This window comes from Myotis lucifugus, unplaced genomic scaffold (genome assembly GCF_000147115.1).
Source record: "Myotis lucifugus unplaced genomic scaffold, Myoluc2.0 scaffold_873, whole genome shotgun sequence".
NCBI classification, from domain to species: Eukaryota; Metazoa; Chordata; class Mammalia; order Chiroptera; family Vespertilionidae; genus Myotis; species Myotis lucifugus.
In genome coordinates this window covers 40,509-62,372 of record NW_005871921.1, presented here as the reverse complement: position 1 = coordinate 62,372, position 21,864 = coordinate 40,509, and the positions used below count along the sequence as shown (strand labels likewise).

The 21,864-nt window shown below is 49.4% G+C and overlaps 1 protein-coding gene across 1 annotated transcript in view; it reads right to left on the bottom strand.

Moving 5' to 3' along the window:
- The window catches only part of PLB1 (phospholipase B1), a 112,792-nt gene that overhangs the window by 64,193 nt on the left and 26,735 nt on the right, over positions 1-21,864 (bottom strand). Inside the window, exons 10-18 of the mRNA XM_023747426.1 lie at positions 17,844-17,906; positions 17,067-17,128; positions 16,199-16,274; positions 15,267-15,371; positions 13,728-13,784; positions 12,104-12,175; positions 11,248-11,313; positions 8,793-8,856; positions 577-635 (exon numbers count right to left, since the gene is read on the bottom strand). Coding sequence (XP_023603194.1) covers positions 577-635; positions 8,793-8,856; positions 11,248-11,313; positions 12,104-12,175; positions 13,728-13,784; positions 15,267-15,371; positions 16,199-16,274; positions 17,067-17,128; positions 17,844-17,906 — 624 coding nt within the window. The remainder of the gene's footprint in view (positions 1-576; positions 636-8,792; positions 8,857-11,247; positions 11,314-12,103; positions 12,176-13,727; positions 13,785-15,266; positions 15,372-16,198; positions 16,275-17,066; positions 17,129-17,843; positions 17,907-21,864) is intronic.

Sequence of the window (21,864 nt, the reverse complement as noted above, 5' to 3'; positions counted from 1 at the left end):
GGGGGGGGGTAGGTGACATCAGGCCACACCTGGCCGGTGGAGGGGGGTAAGCAGTGCTGAGAACCAGCCTGCCCGTCCTTCCCGGGGGGTATTAGCCGTAGGACACTGGGGTGAAGGGTCACTGAGGGGTCAGGAGGGGGCGGCTGCAGTAGCGGGATGGGGTCCGGCCCCGGTCTGGCGCTCACAAGCCGAGTGGCCGGGGACACTGACGGCCTCTCCCAGCGTTGCTGTCTTCACTGGTTAAGTTTAAGGAGAGTCGGACTTCAGGGGGTTTTGTGGAGGAGAACGAGTGAGATAATAGCTCTGTGAACGGGCCACAGACAGGGAAGGTGCCCGCTGGCCTTTGGGGGACACTCAGCTGGACCAGCAGTGTGAGTGTAGGGTGCAGTTGGGAAAACCAGGTGGGCAAGGAATGCCGGTCCCAGGGCGTGCGGGGATGTACAGGGACTGGCGATCAGGACCCGAGATGGAAACACCTAAGAGCCGGGAGTGAGGCTTTCTCTCCAGGTCGTCCCGTGACCCCAGGCCAGGCCCTCGCTGCTCCTTCCCTTTCCCTCCACAGTCAGGGTAACTCACCGTGAGGGAGTCGCCCAGGGCTGCGATCACCTTGATGTCTGCGGGCTTCAGCCTGTGAACTGAGAACCAAGTGGGAGTGAATGGAAGATCGGGGTTCCTGTCTCCTCTGCAAACAAATGAGGATCTCCCAGGAAAACGGAGAGCACGCCTGTTTTCCACAGCAGTTCAGCGGGGACAGAGATATTCAGAGCCGTCCTTGCCATGAGGGTCAGCAACAGCAGGCGGGAGCCTGACTGCCGGGTCCTCCCCGGGGCACCTGGGCTCAGGGCTCGGGGCTGGAGTGGCCCAGCTTGCAGAGGGGAAACCTGATGCCACAAGTGAGCAGCTTCCTTAGGGCACGTAGTGGCCCCGGACATGGGGACGAGGGAAGGAACTCTGGTGGACTCACGACCAACACTTAATCCAGTGGTTCTCAACCTTGGCTGCACATTAGAATCACCTGGGAATCTTTTTTTTAAAAATATATTTTATTAATTTTTACAGAGAGGAAGGGAGAGGAATAGAGAGTTAGAAACATCGATGAGAGAGAAGCATTGATCAGCTGCCTCCTGCACACCCCCTACTGGGGATGTGCCCGCAACCAAGGTACATGCCCTTGACTGGAATCGAACCTGGGACCCTTCAGTCCCAGGCCGATGCTCTATCCAGTGAACCAAACCGGCTAGGGCTGGGAAATCCTGATTTCTGGGCAAATGAAGCCCAGAAATCAGGATTTTAAAAGGATTCCCAGGTGATTCTAATGTGCAGCCAAGGTTGAGAACCACTGACTTAATCTATTCTAGGATCCGGTCATATTCGGGGTAAAGTCTCCTATCATTCTGCTAATAATATTAGCTCAGTTTCTCTACAGTGAAGAGGGGAACTGCTTTCACACCACTATTTTTTTAAATCAAGGTAAAATTCATATAACATAAAACCAACCATTTTAGAGTCAACAATTCAATGGCATTTAGTGCTACTTTCACAGTGTTGCTCAACAGCCACCTCTATCGAGTTCCAAAACATTTTACCCTCAAAGGAGACCTGTGCCCATTAGCAGTCACTCCCCATCTCTCCCTCCCCCCAGCTCCTGGCAACCACTAATCTGCTTCCTGTCTCTGGATTTGCCTCTTCTGGACATTTCCTACAAATGGCATCATACAATATGCGGCCAGTTGTGTCTGGTCCTTCCACTTTGCATAATGTTTTCAAGGTTTGCCCATGTTACAGCATGTGTCAGTACCGTGTTCCTTTTCATGGCTGAATAATATTCTATTGTATGGACATACCATATTTTGTTTGTCCATCCGTCCATCATTTGAAGGACATTGGGTTTGTTTTCACCTCCTGGTGATTGTGAACAGCGCTGCTATGAACATTCCTGTACAAGTATTTATTTGAAAGCCTGTTTTCCATTATTTCGGATATATACCTAGGAGTGGAATGGCTGGGTTATATGATAATACTATGTTTAGTTTTTTGAGGAACCACCAAACTGGTTTTTACAGCCTGACTCTATGTTTTACCTCTCGGGTTGCACATACTGTGCTTGGCTAAGCAGCTGTCTACTCACATGACAAACATGTTCAACACCAAGCCGTGGCCGGGTGCCCTGGGACAACACAGTGATCAGAAAAGTTAGGTGGCCTCAAGAACCTCACAGGCTAAGGAGGAAACGGGGAACAGCCATAGTTATAATAACCGATAGGTTGGTAAACACTCTGAGAGGTATGAAGTGATAGGAAGTGCTGGAGCTGAGGGGTGATTGACCCCCTAGGGGTGTGATGGGGGGGAGGGAGGTTCTGAGCAGGCTTCATGGAGAAGGTGGTGTTTGAACTGAGCCTCGGGACATTATGAGATGAGATTGAGAGAGAGCCAGGCAGGTGCTGGAAAGCATAAAGGATGGACCTAGTGGCTATGAAGAACAGATAGTTGTACAGTTTGGTTAAGTGATGGGTAGAGAAGACTAACAAAAATAATGTTGAGAAGTAGATTAGGGCCACAGGCCTTTTGTGCCTGGTAAACATGAATTTTGCTATACAGGGTTCATATGGAAAGTATGATAATTAATAAATAATAATACAAGAATAAGTTCTGTGTTTTGCACACTCACAACTGTAGACCTACTCTTGCCCCACCCTGTATACAGAATAACTTGCACGGGTATACCTGCGCTATATTTATCTACCCCTTCACCTCATACCCGTAGGCATGTGAGTCCAAGTGCATTTTGGGGACCACACCTAAGATTCTTTATGTCATATGTAGCTCTGTCCTCTCAAATCACAAGCTCACCTCCTACTACCCCCAATATCTCCCGTTCCTCTAGGGTGCCTTGTGCCACAGTCACGCTGACTTTGCCATAGCTCCACGTTCCTCTTAGACGTGCCTCCCTCGTCTCTAGTGGTGCAAGGCTGAGCTACATTGTCAAATAGCCTCAGGCCTTCGGAGAAGCCTAACAGCATTGGTACCAGGGAGGGGCCCACTCCCAGAGGGAAGAAGCCCATCATTTCAGCAGCCATTGCTCAAAATGGATGAACAGAAACTTGTGTGCAAGGAGGCTCTCTCTATAGCTCTTCTTTGGCAGGTCACTTTATAAACATACAGTGAGTGACACACAGATGAGAGAGGCTTTTGACACAACTGGACCACATAGAGCCCACTTCACTCATCAGCATCCAAATCGTGGCTGTATCATTATACCCGTGGAGGAAGCTGCATTAACACGCAGTGGGAACAATGTCTTGTTTCCTTCCATGGAGACATCTTGTCTACCTGACTTCCATGCTGTCTGCAGATGGGGAACTGCCACTCCCCCTGAGGAACTGCTCTCATTGGAAAAGCACAAGTCCCTGACTCTTCCCACAACGGCACGCACACTAACACATACATCGTTGTGAATGTGCGTAAGCAGAATATATATGATCATGGCCCTCAAATGTGAGCACGCACCAACCATCTGGAGAGCTTGTTACAACACAGATGGTTGGTCCCCACCCTCAGAGTCTCTGATTTAGTAGGTCTGTGGTGTGCCCAAGGATATGTGTTAGAAGAACAATATCAAATCACAAAGCCAGCTGCACACATTAGCACACACCAACGGGGCTGAGCCTAGGAACTTCAAAACGACCTCTTCTCAAAGAAATCAGGCTGTGGGTAAAAAAAAGGCAACAAGGAGTCTAGAACAGTGGTTCTCAACCTTCCTAATGCCGCGGCCCTTTAATACAGTTCCTCATGTTGTGGTGACCCCCAACCACAAAATTATTTTCGTTGCTACTTCATAACTGTAATTTTGCTACTGTTATGAATCGTCATGCAAATATCTGATATGCAGGATGTATTTTCATTGTTACAAATTGAACATAATTAAAGCATAGTGATTAATCACAAAAACAATTATATATGTGTTTTCCGATGGTCTTAGGCGACCCCTGTGAAAGGGTCGTTCGATCCCCAAAGGGGTCTTGACCCACAGGTTGAGAACCGCTGGTCTAGAAGGTTGATTTTAACTCCTGTTGATGAGAGTTAATCACTATATTCTTGTTGCCATAATGTGTAATACAGTGAATTTTGTGAACACTCTAAAGTGCAAAGGTTAGGGGAAACCTTTGGGGTGACAAATGTGGAAGAAATGGATATATTTGCATCCAAATCAGATTATAATTTGATAAAGAGGCAGCTGAAACTGACCATTCCTGTCTCCAAAATTTATAGCAGCCAGAAAATACACATGCATGTATACATATATGTGTGTATACACACACACACACACACACACACGTAGACAGATTAATTTATGTGTGATAGGGGAGGGGGTTTCTCCTATTGGTCATTATAAAGGATTTCCTATAAGAAATAAGAAACCAAATGAGCCAAGTCTAGGTGAGAGGAGTTTGACTTATCTGGGATTTTATTAAGATAGAGTCCAACACTTATCATTGGTTTAATATCTGTAGACCTTGATTTGAGCTTTGTTATTATCATCATGTATGACAAAGATACAGCCTGGAAACACAGCAAGCACCTTATCAATTGCTCTCCTTGGGAAAAGAACTATTTAGAGATAAGATTATGTTTGTGTGGGATGATTAGCTAAGCATTATCTGGTACAAGTTGTGCAGCACCTTGAAAGGAATTGATAAACACATCATTAACTCATCAAGATTTCTTCACAGGGGACCTCTTATCTGAAGGCCATCCTAATGATGAGGAAATATGATGAATAGCAAGGCAAGGGTAGGCAAGAGTAGAGAATTGGGGACACTACCTTCTTTACAGGAAGAGTTACACCCAGGAGAAAGACTTGGAACTTTGGAGTTTTGTTTTGTGAAACCCAACAACTTAACCAAGTGGGGCCATTCTGAAACACAAACGTTCTCTTAATTATTAGCTAGGGCTGCCCAACCCATAAGCTCTCTGATTTTAGGGACTTATGTGAAGACTTCTGCAATGGTGCTAAACTGCTGGAACAACAGGGGGTCCTTGTTTTCTGCCTTTGAAGTGCTTTAGTGTGAGTTTATACAAAACATGTGTCTTGCACATAGTAGGAGCTCAAGAAAAGTGTTAAGGGCAAAGACAGGCTAAGTAAGGGGCTCTGTGTCAGGGATCTGACAGCTCTCCAAGCCTAATATGATGGAAACTACAGGGAAGGGAAACTTATTTACCCCAATGTCTTGGGGTGAGTTTGAACTTGCTTAGCAGACTGGTCCCACCTAGGCACAAGCAGGCTGTTACTCCTTATGGGGCATCATGACTTCCTGGTCACGGGCTGGGTTAAGTTGCAAGACCCATAGCAGCAGTGGCTAATGGACAGCTTCAGGGTCTCTACTGGACATTAAAGCGCTGGTCCACAATGGAGTGAAAGCCTCAGGGGTCACTCAGGGCTGTGCCCTGGGGCATTTTTCATATCAGCTTTTGAGTAGCTCATTTTAGCCAAGTGGGTAAAATAAATAATATCAGGGACTTAGAAAGGAATCAGTGGCTTAAATGAATGAACTGTTCTGAATCATACTGTTGGTGACTGTGGCATATAATGAGCTTTGTGGATCCCCATTTGCAAATACTCTAAGTTTTTTTTATTTATTTATTTTATTTTTATTGATTTCGGAGAAGAAGGGAGAGGGAGAGAGAGACAGAAACTTCAAAGATAAGAGAGAATCATTGAAGGGCTGCCTCCTGCACACCCCACACTGGGGATCAAGCCCCACAACCCGGGCATGTGCCCTGACTGGGAATCGAACTGTGACCTCCTGGTTCATAGGTTGTCACTCGACTACTCATCCATGCCGGCTGGGCCAAATACTATAAGTTTTCTCTCTGCGTGGAATTCGCAGCTTGACTTTAGCCAATGAGCCATGTCCCTCTGGTTCCTTATCATCGCCACTCCTTTGTTTGCAAAATGCGACTCCTTTTCTCACTGGGAAAACCTTAAGTCAGCTACCAGGCCCCAACATTTTTTCTCTCAGTTATTCCAACTACGTTAGGGACAGGGCCATGGAATAATGTAAAATAATACAAGTGTTTATGAAGTTGTGAAGCCCACAGGAGATAGTGCCTTGCAAACTGTACATGTGAACGAACTGGAAGAAAAAAAAATCAGAGGCCTGCATTCATTCATTCATTTTTCCATCCATCCATCGGCTACCAAATTCCAATTGGTTATAAAAATTACATCAATCCTATATATCTCACCCAAAACCCCACAGATCAGTGGAAGCGGTTTGTCACCTGTGGGCTCCCAGGGAATGAGCATGAGGCATCCTGGCTGCCAGGAGCTCTGCCTGGCCTGCTGATGAAGGCAGTATCGTAGTTTGAACATCACTTTTGGCTAGCTAGGTTATCTCAGGGGTGGGTCGAAAGAAAAAACAGAAAAGGGACTAAAAAAGGTTTCTGAAAATAACTCTGAAGGCAAAAAGGCTATTTTATCAGAAAAATGGTTTGAACAGGAGGTACTTTGGTCTAGTTGGTTTGAAGGTCTTTTTCCACTCTGAGAAGCTGTTGATTTGCTGAATTAGAAATGCTCAGTAATTCAGATTAGTTCAGCAAACATGTATGGGCTCTCACCAGGTGCTGAATCATCGGGGATATAAAGATAAGATAACCTGTTGTAAGTATGTATCAGATGCCGTCATCTTGATTAAAAATTGCAAACGTGATCTCTAGAAAAGTGAACGACCTCACCAGAAAGATGATCATTATCAAGGGAAAATAATAATGTGGCCCTGTGCTAAGTCCATTTGCCTACTCCATTTTAAGTCACAAGTGTGCTTAAAATGTCCAGTCATAGGTCATGCACAGCGATGAAGTGTGTTTTCATTATGGTCCAGTTAGTGGTGGTCATTTGCCTAAATAACACTTTCCAGGTGGGACTCAGACACGAGGCCCCGCCTGGGGAGTGTTTCCGTCCCACGCCCGCTTGGTCAGAGCAAGCCAGCCTAAATCTGCCCACCTGCTTATTCAAATAGCCCCTATCACCAGCGTATCTCAGATCTCAAGGTCATGAGATGTCTGGCACTTACATGTTCGAGTGCCAATGAACACCAATCTCCAGGGTCAGGGCATGAGGAAGAGGTTCAGACTTTATGTGGCTTTTAGATGCTGAGATAGGCGCTCATGGATTGGTTGGTTATCACTGTCATGACAGGAACATAATCTAGGCAGATTGCAAAACACTTTGTAGCTCATTCTTGCAGAGTGATAAGATTAATGAGAGGAAGATGGCATTTCACTGTGGCTATTAAAACATGGACATTCATCCTCTCCTTTTCTCTCTCTATACAGAGACACATAAATATGTACATGCACCTTTGAGGTTTTGCTATAGGAGGGCCTACATATGAGGCTAGTAACTTATTTCTGCTGCTAGAAATCCTGCTAATAAGCTAACCAAGAGGAGTGGGTTGTCACCAACTCTGTGGGGGGAAAAGTCAAAGACTAAAAGCAAGTGTGAGAGTGAGCGTGTGAGTGTGTGTGTGTGTGTGTGTGTGTGTGTGTGAGAGAGAGAACTCAACCATCCATTCCCTTCTTCTGCATTAGAGAACAAGAGCCAGTTATACACCAAAGTTTGGGGAAAATTTGGCTTAATTGGAGTGCATAGGGCTGAGACATGTGTGGGAGGTAGGCTAACAGCCAGGGCATTTATTTGTTCTACTAACACTCAGCAAAAGGAGGCAACCTGACTACAAAGATTTGCATCCCTGAAAGATTCCTGCTAGACACTGCGGCCTCTCCAGACTTAATTGTCTACCCTGCAGGGCACGTAGGAGGCACTCAACAAGCATCTCCTCAATGAATGAACAAGTGAACAAGTCAATGAACCAATGAGTCACCCTCCAGGACCCCATCTCACTGCTGCAGAAATGTTCCTGGGCTGATGGTTGGAGTTGCCTGGGTCACCATATGGCCCCTCCCTCCCCCCACCTGTGAGTTCCCATGGTCACACACACAGCCATCACTCCCAGACTAGCAGGCCTGGAGGAGAAGGCTCAGACCTTAGGCAGCCCCTCTGTGGCAAGGTCTCTGCCTAGAACATTCCATCACTCTCATTTTCATATCCAACAACATTTTAGAAATGTCAGCAGCAAAAATAGCACATTTCTAAGACAGCTTTCCTGTTCTGTGCGGGGCTTGAGGGTGTGTCCTGCACGTCACTCTGACAGGGAGTGCGGACTGGTTACTTCTCTTTCTGCTTCCAGATAGATTTGCTTTTTGGAGAGCAAATCACCTCATCAAGGCTTGACGGCAGGGACAATGACATGAGCCCTCTCTTTGCGGAATACGGCTCGGCACGTGGTTAATGCTTAATAAATGCTTTCTGACCGTATCATATCACATCACAACAGAACATATCATATCTTATCACATCACATCATATCATATCTTATTTCAGTTAAAGAATAATCAAACACAGGCATGAACTTACACACATATAGGCATACTTCAGAGATATTGCGAGTTTGGGTCCAGACCACCACAATAAAGCGAGTGTCGCAATAAAGTGAGTCATCATCTTTTTTGCTGGTGGAGGGTATTGCCTTCAATTTGCAACAAATGCAACATCTGTGCAGCGCAATAAAACAAGGTGTGCCTGCACATGCAGAGCTGATTCTGTTGTCCTTGAAAAACCTCTCGGGTATACCTCAGGCTGTGTGCAAAGCCCTTGTCACCCTACGGCTGCTCTTACTCTGAGGAGTCCAGGCCTCACATGAGCTTAAAAATCACCTGATTCAAGTGTGTACCTGAGGTGGGAATCTTGTCGGAGGGATCCATGGCAGGGCACCTGATCTCCGTTCCATCTCTCGCCTGAAATGAGACACAGAGAAAGAGGAGAAAAGGGACACGTTGACATTGGGTGAGGAGTGGGGTCTCTAAAATTGGAAAATATTACTTAATACAGCAACCCAACCATCTTTTAAGATTTCTTCCTCTCATTCAACACTCAGATTCGGGTGCCCACAACATCCTCTCCAAATGCTTCCAAACCTGTCCCCTCTTCCCTGGTCCCTCTGCCTCAGCCTACGTCCAGGCCTATTTCTTCTTGCCTGGACCATTCCAGTATTCATAGCATCACCACCTCAGGCCTCTGGCTTCCTTCCCAGCATCGAGGGGGGTCTCTCTCTCTCTCTACATAATAAAATCAGGCCACTCCCTTGCTCAAATTCTCAGAGAAAGCAGGGCTTTTTAAAAATATCTGTTTTGGGTATTGCTATATCCCCAGAGCCGAGAACAGTATACAGTAGATGCTCATAAATATTTGTTGGTTGAATAGTAAATACATTTCTACTCTGTATTCATACCAACATAAAGTCCATCCTTCTTCACATGGCCTAAGCAGCCCCTGGTCATTCTAAACCACAAGAATTGACCCAATGCTCTTGGCTCTCCATACCTCCATCTCTTAGCCTAAGCTCTTACCTCTACTCTCCCTTTTCCTTTTCTTCCCCCCATTTCCCCACATTCCCATCCACCTGGTTCAGCCTCAGTCACCCTTCAGGGCTGAGGTGGTGGGTACTCTCCGGAAGTCTCCTTCCATCCTCCCCGGCCTCAGTTAGTTGTTCCCTGAAAGCCTCACGGAAACGTTGATTACAGACGTATCCCCTTGTGCAATAACCTGCTTGGCCCCACCAGACTGAGTTCCTTAGGACCTGCGAGTATTTTATTGATGTTTTTGCCTCCCATGCCTGGTATCCATCCTTCCCCCCACCCACCCATTTAGTCACTCAACAAATAATGGTTGGGTACCTGCTCTGAGTCCCTGCCCTCACCGACCTTGAGTCCTAGTGGTATAGAGCAGGTGGGTCATCAATAGCTGTAACCTGCAGGAACGTATCACTCCCCATCACCAGATGAAAACAATGGCAACACGTACACGGAACTCGTAGCCTGCCGATCCTACCACACACGCTTTACACTTACTGTTACAATTGCAAAACATCTCCATGAGGCAGGGCTATGACTTTCACCACTTCCCATGTCAAAATAAACAAGGCACAGAGGAGTTCACTACCTCGTCCAGTGACACAGAGCCTGACTGTGGAAGAGCCTGGATTGGAACCCAGAGCCAGTTCTCTGCCCTCAGATTGTCCTCGTTGCTGTAGTGACAGTTAGAAGGTGCGGGGACAAGTTGATGAGCAAGAGAGACTTCCACACTGTGATTCTCGGGCTTCGTGGGGCAGGCCCTGGCCATCAGCACTGCCTCCACCACCGGGAGTAACCCTCACCCTCTTTTATACAATAAGGAGGCAGGGATGGCGCGAGGCTGAATTTGATGTAACCGGTATCAGTCCCCAGAGGAGGAGGACATCAGCCTGCAAGTGTCTCGGCTCCTCAGAGCAGCGCAGGTGCCCTATCTAATCTGACGGAGAGTATCAGAGAGTCACAAGATAAGCCATAAGCAAGATGTGAGTAAGTGTGAGGTGGCCCTTGAGGTAGGAGCTAATGTCAGAGGCCTCTTGGTCTCCACATTGTTTGGTTGCAGATTTTACTATATCTCTCGGCCTTTCCTCTTGACTTTCTCTTCTGACGAAGGCCTCAGATGAATTTAAACTGATGAACAAAATAGAAACAGAGGCATGGATACAGGGAACAGACTGACAGCTGTCAGACGGAGGGGGTTGGGGGACTGGATAAAAGAAGGTGAAGAGATTAAGCAAAAAAACATACACATACACACATAACACACAGACATAGACAACAGTGTGGGAATCGCCAGAGGGAAAGGAGGTAGGGGCAGGTGGAGGTGGCCAAGGAGGGGGAAATGGGGCCGGAGAGAGACTTTGCTTGGGGTGATGGGCGCACCATACAGTGTGAAGATGATGTTTTGTTAAGTTGTACACTTGAACGCTGAAACCTGTATGGTTTTGTGAACCAATGTCACTCCAATAAACAAAAAAAAAACAAACAAAAAATGAAACTGCAGAATTGTTATTCTCTTCATTGCATTTTCTTAATCCTCGGAGATCGGGCTTCCAGGCTAGTCCTCAGTTTTTGGCTCAAATGCTAAACACTCATAAAGTGAGGGGAGACCTTCTTCAAGCACCAAGGAGACAGCTACACCCCTGATCCGTCATCCACCCAGCCTGCCCTTGGGGTTCCAGGACATAAAGCACCACGTGGACGTTTCCACAGGTTCAGCCCGGTATACAGCCCCTGATTCATTTGCATGAGTGTCAACCACAGAAAACCTCTCCATACCTCAAGCTTCTCATGGGACCTTGGGAGGTAGTTGCTGTTTTTATAGGTGAACAGATATGGATTTTCCTGCAGAGAAAAATAATGTGTTGTAACCAGGACTCAGAAATCTGTACCCGTTAATCATCAGGCTGTATCACCCAGCAATGCCTTTGGCCAACTTGCAACATTCACACCATCACTTAAATGAAGGCCATTCTCTGGCTTTTCTTCTCTGCACTGCCTATGAGTTCCCTGGAGGAGCCCATTCATGCTTTAAAATTTCCCATTTGCCATAGTTGGCATCTCTGGCTCTCTACCAGCAAAGTACGTATATTTCCATGAAAGAAGAACTTAGTTGTAAGCTTCCTGGCAGCCAAAGCAAAGAGGGAAACAGGGTGAATTATACTGTTCTTATAGCCTCGCAACAAAAACTTACCACTTCATCCAGAAAGCCAAAACTTCCACTACCAGTAAATGACAAAAGGAATTCTACTCATTTATGGCATTTCCCCATCCATTTATTCAGCAACATTAACTACATGCCTATTACATATTTGGCACAGAGTTAAGAAACCCATCTTCACATTTGGGATGCTTGGGGCCAGGTGAGATATGGCTTTGTCCCTCTGCCCTCCCCAGGTGTGGAAGGGGCCATAACGCTACTAAAACAGCTCAATTCTGCCACAATGGCTGAATTCCGTAAATCTTATGTGTGCCACGTATGCAGAGCTGTGACTGGACCCGGAACAGACCCACAGCTCTAAAGCGGCCAATGCCTCAGCCAGGTGAGATCCCACCTCACAGCAAAGCCCGGTTGGTGGCCCCATCTCCCTCCTGATTCAGTGAGAGGTTTCCTCTCTCCCCAGGCCTGGCCTACCTGAGAGGGACATTTCATGGGCCAGCCCTCATCTGCCCTGAGCGGCTCATCTTTCTGTCCCGTGGGCTCCATCTAGAAAAGAAGGCGATCTTTAGAACAGAAAGTGAAGCTCGGGCGGCGGCAGCATTCCAGGGGCCACCGAGAAAGGCTCGTTCGTTGTGTTTCTCAGAGTTGACCCTGGACGCAGGGTCACGTCACCTGGAAACACATGAGAAATGCAAGTATCCCGCCTGCCCTCCTCTGCCACACCCCACAAAGCCAACTCAAGTCCCACCGTGGTGGGGCTCTCCTGCCCTGTCACTGCGGGGTGCCCCGTCCAGCATCACTGCTGGCTGAGTTCAAGTCTACTCTTGTTCCTCTGAGTCGCCCGACCCTCCCAACTCCACCCTGGGCTGGGTGATGGCAAAGGCCGTTTGGTGTGTCTTTTGTATCCGCCTTGGACCCAGCACAGGGCACACAGTAGGTTCTCTCTCGTTGCCTGGGAGACAGGTGACGTGGGAAGGGAAGGAGGCAGTTTGGGCTGAGCTGGAATAGTCAGCCCTTCTGCCCAGAGAGAGGGCGGTGGGAGGGCGGCCCGGAGGAGGGGGCAGGTTCGCTTCCTCTGCCTCCACAGGAGGTGGCAGCAAATGGTTCCACCCCAGGGTCAGGCCCACTGACAAAGAAAGCAAATGCTTTCTTTAAGGCGAGTGTGACCATTGGCCAGGGCTGCAGGGGCTGGTCCGGCCCCGCTCACTCGCTGCTGGCTAATGCACAGCTGCTCGAGGTACTCAGCAGAGCACTTAGTTGAAAAGATGGAGAAAACATTTTCTAATCCAAGAAGAAGAAAACCAAGTTCCTGTCACTGGAATTCTAAAAATAGGGCAGCGTGGATGGGGAAAAAATAAATGGCAAAATCAGGTGTGTGTCTGGTACCAAGGCTCAAAGTTTTGACATTCCATCCCACCCACTGACGGACCCAGGTAGCCCTGGGGGCCTTGGAGTGGGGAAACCAGGCAGTTACGTGAGGAGCGCCAACACGTGTCGAATATGCACTGTGGGCCAGGAGTGAGCTACACACTCGCCGGGTCCTGGGCCAGTGTTAGGATCTGGGTTTTGCAGAAAGGGAGGGGAGACCCTCAGTTCACACGACCTGTGAGAGACGGCATTAAGATGCAAACCCAGGTCTCCATCACTCGAAAGTCCATGCTCATCCCAGGTACCACCCTGGGCCTTGAAATCACGTGATGGTACTTACATGTCACGTGATGGAGAGCTGGCCTGGATCGCTGTGTGAGATGTTCCCTAGGCCCCACTCCAAGTGCATCTCCCACACACTCCAAGGACATCCCCAACCTCTGGGAAGGGCAGGGCTGAAGATGCCCAGGGAGCCCTGCATGCTGCCAGGGCTGCGCCCCCGCTCTGGGAAGAAGTGGTGAGACTCCCAGGTGGGCAGAGCTGGCTGTGCCCACATGTGGGAAGGATCCCTGGTGGCCTGGAATCATTGCCCTGGGACTTGCTAGGATCCCACAGCCCCTCCATCAGAGCAGTGGGCAGGGTGGGTGTGGTGGTGGTGGTGGAGGCCCTGCCTCTCCTTAGGCCAATCCCCAGGCTGGCCCCGCAGCCCCCAGAACCCCTTGTGACTCACCATGATGTTCCAGAGATTCAAGGCGAGGGTGGTGGAGTCCAGGTGTGGCCATACCCCCTGAAAGAGAACCGGATGATAACCCCTGTGCCCCAAGGATGGGTGGGCCTGCCACGCACTTGAAGCTGTCCCTAGCAGAGATGGGGTGGCCCTGCTCTGTCCAGACTCCTCCTCTCACCTCTCCATATCAGCAATGGCACCACATGGGACCGCTGTCGGGGGTCAGGCATGGAGGTGAGGGCCTGCAGGAGCCGGCCAAACCCTCACCGTCACGGGGTTCCCCACCCCTGAGCCGAACAGCAGGAGCAGCGGATAGGAAAGGGTTCCTGTGTGGTCTGAGTGGGAGGGGGATGGGAACTAACATACCTCCTCCTTCTTTTAAAAAAAATATTTTTATTGATTTCAGAGAGGAAGGGAGAGGGAGAGATAGAAACATCAATGATGAGAGAGAATCACTGATCGGCTGCCTCCTGCAGGCCCCACATGGGGGATCGAGCCCACCATGCCAGCCAGACTCTCCTCCTCCTTTTAAACCAGCGGTTCTCAACCTGTGGGTCGCGACCCCTCTGGGGGTCGAACAACCCTTTCACAGGGGTCACCTAAGACCATCGGAAAACACATATATAATTACATATTGTTTTTGTGATTAATCACTATGCTTTAATTATGTTCAATTTGTAACAATGAAATTGGGGGTCACCACAACATGAGGAACTGTATTAAAGGGCCGCAGCATTAGGAAGGTTGAGAACCACTGTTTTAAACCATCATTTTTAAACATCGTTTAAGCCTGGCTGGTGTGGCTCAGTGGTTGAGCATCAACCTATGAACCAGGAGGTCATGGTTTGATTCCCGGTCAGGGCACCTGCCTGGGTTGCATGTCTGGGTTTAAGTCCTGGAGGGGGCACAACAACTCCAACAGGCAGGAGCCAGAAGCCTGGAGCGGGGACTGTCCCAGACACAACACGTGCGGACCCACCCCCGTGCTCATGGTCTGGGCGCCCCGCTGGGACAAGGGGTATTTGCCCGGTGACCTGGGGGAGTAGGGTCAACTCAAACTACCCTTCCTTCCAGGGTGGAGGGAGAGAGCCTGCAGGAGGAGGGTGCCCTGTGCCCTAAAGTTCTGTCCTAGGGTCACATAGCCAAGCGGGACCGAGGGCTCCCTGGGCTCCCCACACGTGCTTACTCATGCCATTGGCACCACCCTAGAGGCGGGAACATCAAGAATGGCCCCGACTTCACAGAGGGGGAGCCGGGCAGAGTTCTGACAACGTGCCCAGGTCACACAGCTGGCCCGTGTCAGAGCCGGGAGCCGTCAGCTCAAGTCCATGGTCTGTGCCTCTGGGCCTCTGCCTCCAAGAGCCTGCCTCACGGGCTCTCCAACCCCATGGGGAAGTCGCCAGCAAGTATAAGGGAATATTGCAGCATTTCCCCCTAAGAGGGCAGGCCCTGGGCTCAGTGGGTCCCATCTGGGCGGGAGAGGGAGAGGGAGAGGGAGAGGGAGAGGGTGTGGGCCAGCTGCCCATAGTTCCCCTCACTCACCGAGTGTGGTGACAGGGCCGCCTCGTAGAAGAAGGGCTGGAACACCACCGAGAAGGACTCCTGCTGGTTGTACCTGCTGGAGGCCAGGAGACTGTCCCAGCTTTCCTGGAGGAGAGAGCAGAGAGTGTGTGCCTGGGAGCTGGAGCGAGGCCCCGCCTGCCCCGCCTCCGCTCCCACCGGGAGCTCTCAGCAGCCCTCAGCCACGAGCACACGCCACCTGCTTTCTGAATTCACCCCAGAGATAGATCCGAGCTATATTCCCTGGGAGCTCAAGGAGGATGGGGCAGCCAGGCACACAGTGAGGGTGCCATGCTCTGCTCAAGGGCAGTTCCGTAGAGGGACGTGCCATTAACTATACAAAACATGTCGCCTCTGGAGAAAAGGGCCACACGGCTTCATGCATAACTTTCTGCTTAAACAAAAGTCCTCGTGTGAACATGTCAATAGGAACTGTGTTTGAGCTGTTTGCTGACAGGGTTGGTGGCCTCCACTGAGCCATCCTCACCCTCTTGGGGTCTCGTCTCTAAATCAGCAGCGCACCTTCGGGGCCTCTGAGTCGCCCTGGGGCTGTGGTCTGGGGTACGGGCCCAGCCTGGGCATACTCAACTCAGCAACCACAGGAGCAGTGGTACACTAGGTGATCATGACCCCGACTCTTTCTGAGTGAATCTGCCCAGTTCTTCACTAGCTAAAGAGCTGCCACTGCCAGTATTGTCCCCACTTTACAGGTAGAAAAATCAAGTCATCACCCGGGAGTGAGCCGAGAGCCGCTCTCTGGTTCCTGACTCCGTGGGAGAAGGGGGGACTTACACCCTCATCGTCCCTGCCACCCGTTCTCCTCCATGACCTGCCCCTGCGAGCCGCCAGCCTCCCGGAGCGGGCTCACCTGATAGGACCACTGTGTCACAACCCTGGACACGGAGTGGGCTCACCTGATAGGACCACTGTGTCACAACCCGGGACAGCTTTGAGGTGTCCCCCGAGCACCTGCAGGGCTCTGCTGCGAGGCTGCAGGGAAAATAAGCCAGAATGAGAGCTCAGATACGGGGCCATCAGCCGCCTGTGGAGGAGTGAGAGGACCTGGGGCCATCAGCTGCCTGTGGAGGAGTGAGAGGGCTGGGGCCTGGGGAGTGGGGAGGAGAAGCTGGGGTCTCAGGGTGCACTGTGATCTGGCTCCCACTGTCCCTCCTGGGGTGGGGAAGGGAGGAAGGGACGTGGAGACATGCCCCCTCGCACTCCATCTCCGGGTGCACCGCCCTCCCCGCCTCCTCACCACAGACCCACCGCCATGTCTCCCTCCCCGACTCTGTGTCCCTTCTCCTCAACCCCCCTTTCGGCTCGGACCGTCCTCTCCTTGCCATTGCCCCCACCCCCAGCTGTCCCTACCCTGACTCTTGCCACGTGAACTCTTTTCTGAGTCCAAAGCCAGAAATCTCGGGATCTGGGGTCAAGGAGTTTAAATTCTATGACAAATTTCAGAACTACCTGCCAATCAAATTCTGTGAAGATCAAATACATTTGGGCTAAACTTTTTTCTTTCCAGTTTCTAGAAGTATCACTTCTTGGCTTATGGATGTTTTCCCAAACCTGCTTTTTAAACCCTCAGATCATCCTGGTGGGGGCGGGCCATCCGACTACCTCCACCAGACTGGCTGGTTCCCGCAGCGGCTCAGCCTCTCTGGGCCTCCCTCCGCCTTTGGGTCTCCCGCAGGGGGTTAGTGTGTGGTGACGGGCCCGCCCAGTTCCTGGCACATGGCAGCCCCCCCACAGGTGCTGGTCCCATTCCGCTCCCCTCTTCACCTGAGCTGGGTCCCCTGGTGCCGCAGAGAGACGTCCACCAGGTTCACAAATGCTCTGGGGACCTAGGAGGAAACGGGGAAGATGCCAAGTCCTGGTCACGGCCCAGGTCTTCCCTGGAGCCCTTGGCGTGAGCCCCTCTGGGGTCTGGCTAGCTTGGTGGGCCTCTCTGGGAGAAGTTTGGCTGGGGGAGGTCCAAAGCTGCCAGCCCTGCTGGTGATGCAGAGACGTGAGGGCATTCACCACCTCACGGTGGGCAGGGCACCGTCCCACCAGGTGTCAGCGAGGAAGCAGGACCCCGCTGGTGACAGGACTTGGGACCCTCCGCCACGGGGAAGCTGCCTCCCAGGAGTCAGACCGCAGAGCTTGCTCAGCACGCTCCCTGCACAGAGGGAAGCCCTGGAGGCCCTCAGGGACCCTCCCGGCCAGCACTGCCCCGCGCTGTTCAGGGAAGAGCGGGGTCTCTGAGACCCAGGGAGGGGCTGTGCGCTCCGCTTCCTGCCCAGAAGTCTGTTGGAAATATCTTTTGCAAGAGTGGAGGGCGCTAAACCCGACCCAGGCTTTCATTCAAAGCCTCCTCCGGACCCTTTCCCTCGTCTTGCTCTCCCCCCTGGGAGGCCTGCCACTAGCTTTTTCTCAACCCGTGGAGGCAGTTTGAGTAACCAGAACCTTCCCTGCCAGCCCTCAGCCCTCGGAAGGGCAGCGCCCTCTATTCTGCGGAAGGCAGACACCAGGCAGCTGGGGGCGTGGCCCGTGGAGTTGGGGCCCCGTGAGCCTCACCTCCTGCAGCAGGTAGTCCAGCATCCTGGTCAGCTTGGCCATGCTGCCTGTCACATGCCTGTGCTGGGAGGGGAGGAATGTGCTGAGAGTGGGTGGGGATGGGAACATGGGGCCAAGGATGCCTAGGCTCAGCCCCCCCTGCCCTTCTCCTCCCCACCCTTCACTCTCAGCTGAGATGACAGTGGCCAAGGCCCTACTAGACCCCCATTTTCCATAACAAAGAAACAGAATTTCTGGAGGGTGAGGCCCAGAAATCAGGATTTTAAAAAGATTCCCAGGTGATTCTAATGTGCAGCCAAGGTTGAGAACCACTGCTCTAGGACACAATCAAACACCCCCGAATGAGAAGTTCCACGTCAGGAAAGGGCAAGCTCAAGGTCAAGGAAACGCTACAGCTCACATCGTGGGATGGGAGATGGGAGACAGGACTTACTCCCAAAGGGGAACACAATTACTCTTGGATTTAAGGACCCAGATGGGCCTCAAAACTTCCACCTGGCATTCTTTTATCAGACCTCTCCCTGCCACATCTGCCCGGAGTAAGAATAAGAAAAGGGCTCCTGTCACCAGGTATTTAAAGACACCCTTTTCCCACTAATGCCCTGCAGGTGATGAAAGTAAATAAACAAATGAGAGCACGCCAAACATAGACCCTGGTTTACCTCTTCAGGGTAAAAACGCACAAGACAAACAAACAAAAAAAACCCCCACACCAAACAAAAATAAACTTTACTAGACAAACTCCCAAGCTGCCTGTATATCAGCTGTCCCCTGAAGGAAGACAAGGAAGGCCCAGGAGCTGTTCTGTTTCCTGGGGGAACACAGGCGGTGATGCTGGAGACAGCTGCCAATCACCCGGCTGTGACCGCACTGGGACTCTCTCTCCACCCAAGTCCCCGCGCGGGCGAGAGGTTGGCCTCCAGAAGCCAGTTGAGCCCACTCTGTGGCGTAGCCAGCGATAAAGCCTGCTGTCTCATTTTCTTCAGGCGACGTGTGTCTCTCTCTGAACATGACCTTAAGCATCTCACTTTGCCTTCTGAAGAGCCTTGGGAACTCTGGGTAGAAAGGCCCTCGCTGCCCACACTCAGGGCATCGAGCTTCCACAGGGAAACTGGGGGCCCCTGCGTGCTGCTCCCCGCCAAGGTGCTTATACACGGCTGCAGAGTGAATGGGGCCCCCCAGTCCCTCGGGTACGGGATGCTTGTCCCTTGGGCACCAACTGTCCCTGTTCCTTAGTGGAACACAGCAAACTCTTATAGAAATGTCCCTCGTCAGTAAGGTCACATGTAATAAACTGCTCCTTGAACCCAAAGTCAGGAAAAAAGCTTATTTTTCCAAATGAAAGGACACATTTTTTATTTGTATCTTTTGCTTTCACAGTCAGAAGAATGCTCCGGTCAAAAGGTACAAACACTTTCAGGTTTCCTGAAGCCTCCTGCCACCGAACCCTCCCAATGCTGACTCCTGCTTCTAAAGGCATTTGCAACAAGTAAGTGATAGGTTTCTTGCAGTGTCATTGGCTTTGAGTTTTTTCTTCTTCAGGTTTTCCCTTCTTTTAACTGATTCCCCCCCCCCCATTTTAATCATTAACAAAACTAGACTTTAACTAGAGAGCAGTAAAGAGTCCAGACCCTGCTTCTAAAGGCATTTGCAACAAGTAAGTGATAGATTTCTTGCAGTGTCATTGGCTTTGAGTTTTTTCTTCTTCAGGTTTTCCCTTCTTTTAACTGATTTTTTCCTATGGATGGCTCCTGCTCTTCCTCTCGATGACTCTGGTCTTAAGAATCCCCCAGAGAACAAATGTGGACACAGGCCCTTATCTACTTCCCACCAAAGGAGCCCACTTACAGGAGGAAAATCCAGGTCCTAAGGAGGGCAGGGCAGGAATGTAAATGGGTTCAGTACTTTGGAAGGTGACTGGGCAGGCCCTACTAGAACTTAAAGTGTATGGAGCTGATGACTAGCAAGTCTATGTTTAAGAATCAACTCTAGGCACTTTTCTTCAGATTATTTTGAGCATGACCCACAGGGTAAGACATGTTTCACATCACACATGTCTATGTAGAAAGCAAAGCAAAAATAATCATGAGCCAACACTTACCTTACAGCCTGCAATCAACCTAATATTTTATAGTTTATTCTATTTCTATTTTTATAATTTTGGTGGCTATCTTTAAACTTAATGTTGACCCACTAATATACTTCAATCTGAAAATCAGAATTTATTTAGAAAAATGCACATATTCAGGCAAATGGACAGATAGTTTATAATAGTGAAAAACTCCATCAATAGGGAAATGGCAAAATAAAATTTATTAAATTTACACAGTGGAATACTATCTAGCAAGTGACAGGAATAAACTCAATCTATGTGCATCATATGACTAGATGTCAAAAATACTTGGTCAGTAATAAAACTGCTCATAATACTATTTGTGTTAAATCTCTATCTCTCTCTTTTTTGCATGCACACACATGCACACATATGCAAAATACTACTAGCATTTGTAGATATATAAGAAACTTGGAAATAAAAAGGGAGAGGATTAGATGTGGTATTTAGCTGTAACATTTTAGTCTTTTAAAAGAAGAAAACATTTGTGCATTGTTTATCTAACCAAACTTATTAACAGTAAATAAATGGATACATGCAGACATAGGAATGCATCACATAGCTAAGAATGCTTTTGAGCATAAATACATGAAAGAATGCAAGAATTTACATAAGAATGATTGAATGTGAGAAAAGTGTATGGAAGAAATCTTGAATGAGTTTAAGCATCCATGAATGCATTCAAATATTGGAAAAATCAAACAAAAGCCAGCGTGAACATAACTCATCATACGTACGATAGTATATGCCTACATGTAAAAAGAGAAAATGAATTTATGCATAAACAGACAACTCATGGATGGATGAATGAATGAGTGGATATACAGAGGAATGCAGCAATGCTTAAATGCTTGTGTGAGCACTTTAATGCATGAATAGGTAAATTCATGAAGAAATTTGCTGTGCATAATCAACAAAAAGAAGGGCATAGAAGAAACAGAGGTTGTAAATTTCACTTGGCATGGGAGAAAACAGAGGGTGAAGTAGAACAATAAACCTTCAAGATCTATATGCCACAAACCCAGGAGATCTACAAGGACTACTGTTCAACAAGAGCTGGTCAGGCAAGGTGGGCTCGGTGCATTCTCTGGGCCCAACATCACTAGAGGGAGGGGGTTTGGGTGGTGGGCCAGGAGTCAGTGGGAACACGGGCGTTTGGAAGAAAGCCAGAGTGTAAGTTGTGAAAGAAGGGCACAGAACAGAGGAGGGCACCGCGGGAAACTTCACTCAGGCCTGTGCCATCACCTGGCAGAGGCTCTGGAGGGTGGCTGAGAGGACGGGGGCAGGTGATTGGTCTACCACACGTAGCAAGGCCAGCTTGGTGGCAACCAGGCTTCAGGCCCCTGAAGAAGAGTGTGTGCCATTGATATCATCATAGTCACCCCTTACACTTTCACTGATGCTAGCCTGAATGACCTCCAAGTCCTAGATAGCCACCTACAGAAATAATAAATGAAGTCACATATTTCATGTCCTGCATCCAGGAGTGCTAAAGAGCCTGGAGGATGGTCTACGGGCATTAACAGTAGGCTTCCCATTACCGCTAGAGTTCATGGGGAACTACAGTTCAAGAGGTGATGACAAGAGTACACATCCTGTTTTATTTCCTAAATTCAGTACTTAAATGACATCAGAGTTAAGAGAGGCAAAACAATTTTTAACTAGGGGGCTGATGTTTCTCAGTTGTAGAATGATCATTGACTCTGCTTATCTATACCTCCATTTCCTTTACCTGATATCAAAGATGGTAAAATACCTTTCCCTATATATGGTTCCTTGAATATTTAGGTATCCATCCATCCATCCATCCCCTGAAAAAGGTGCCATCAGGCCCAGCCCAGGTGTAGAACAGGCAGGTTTAGTTCATTCGCTCTGCCCCCACCCTGGCATTTGCAATCCCTCTGACCC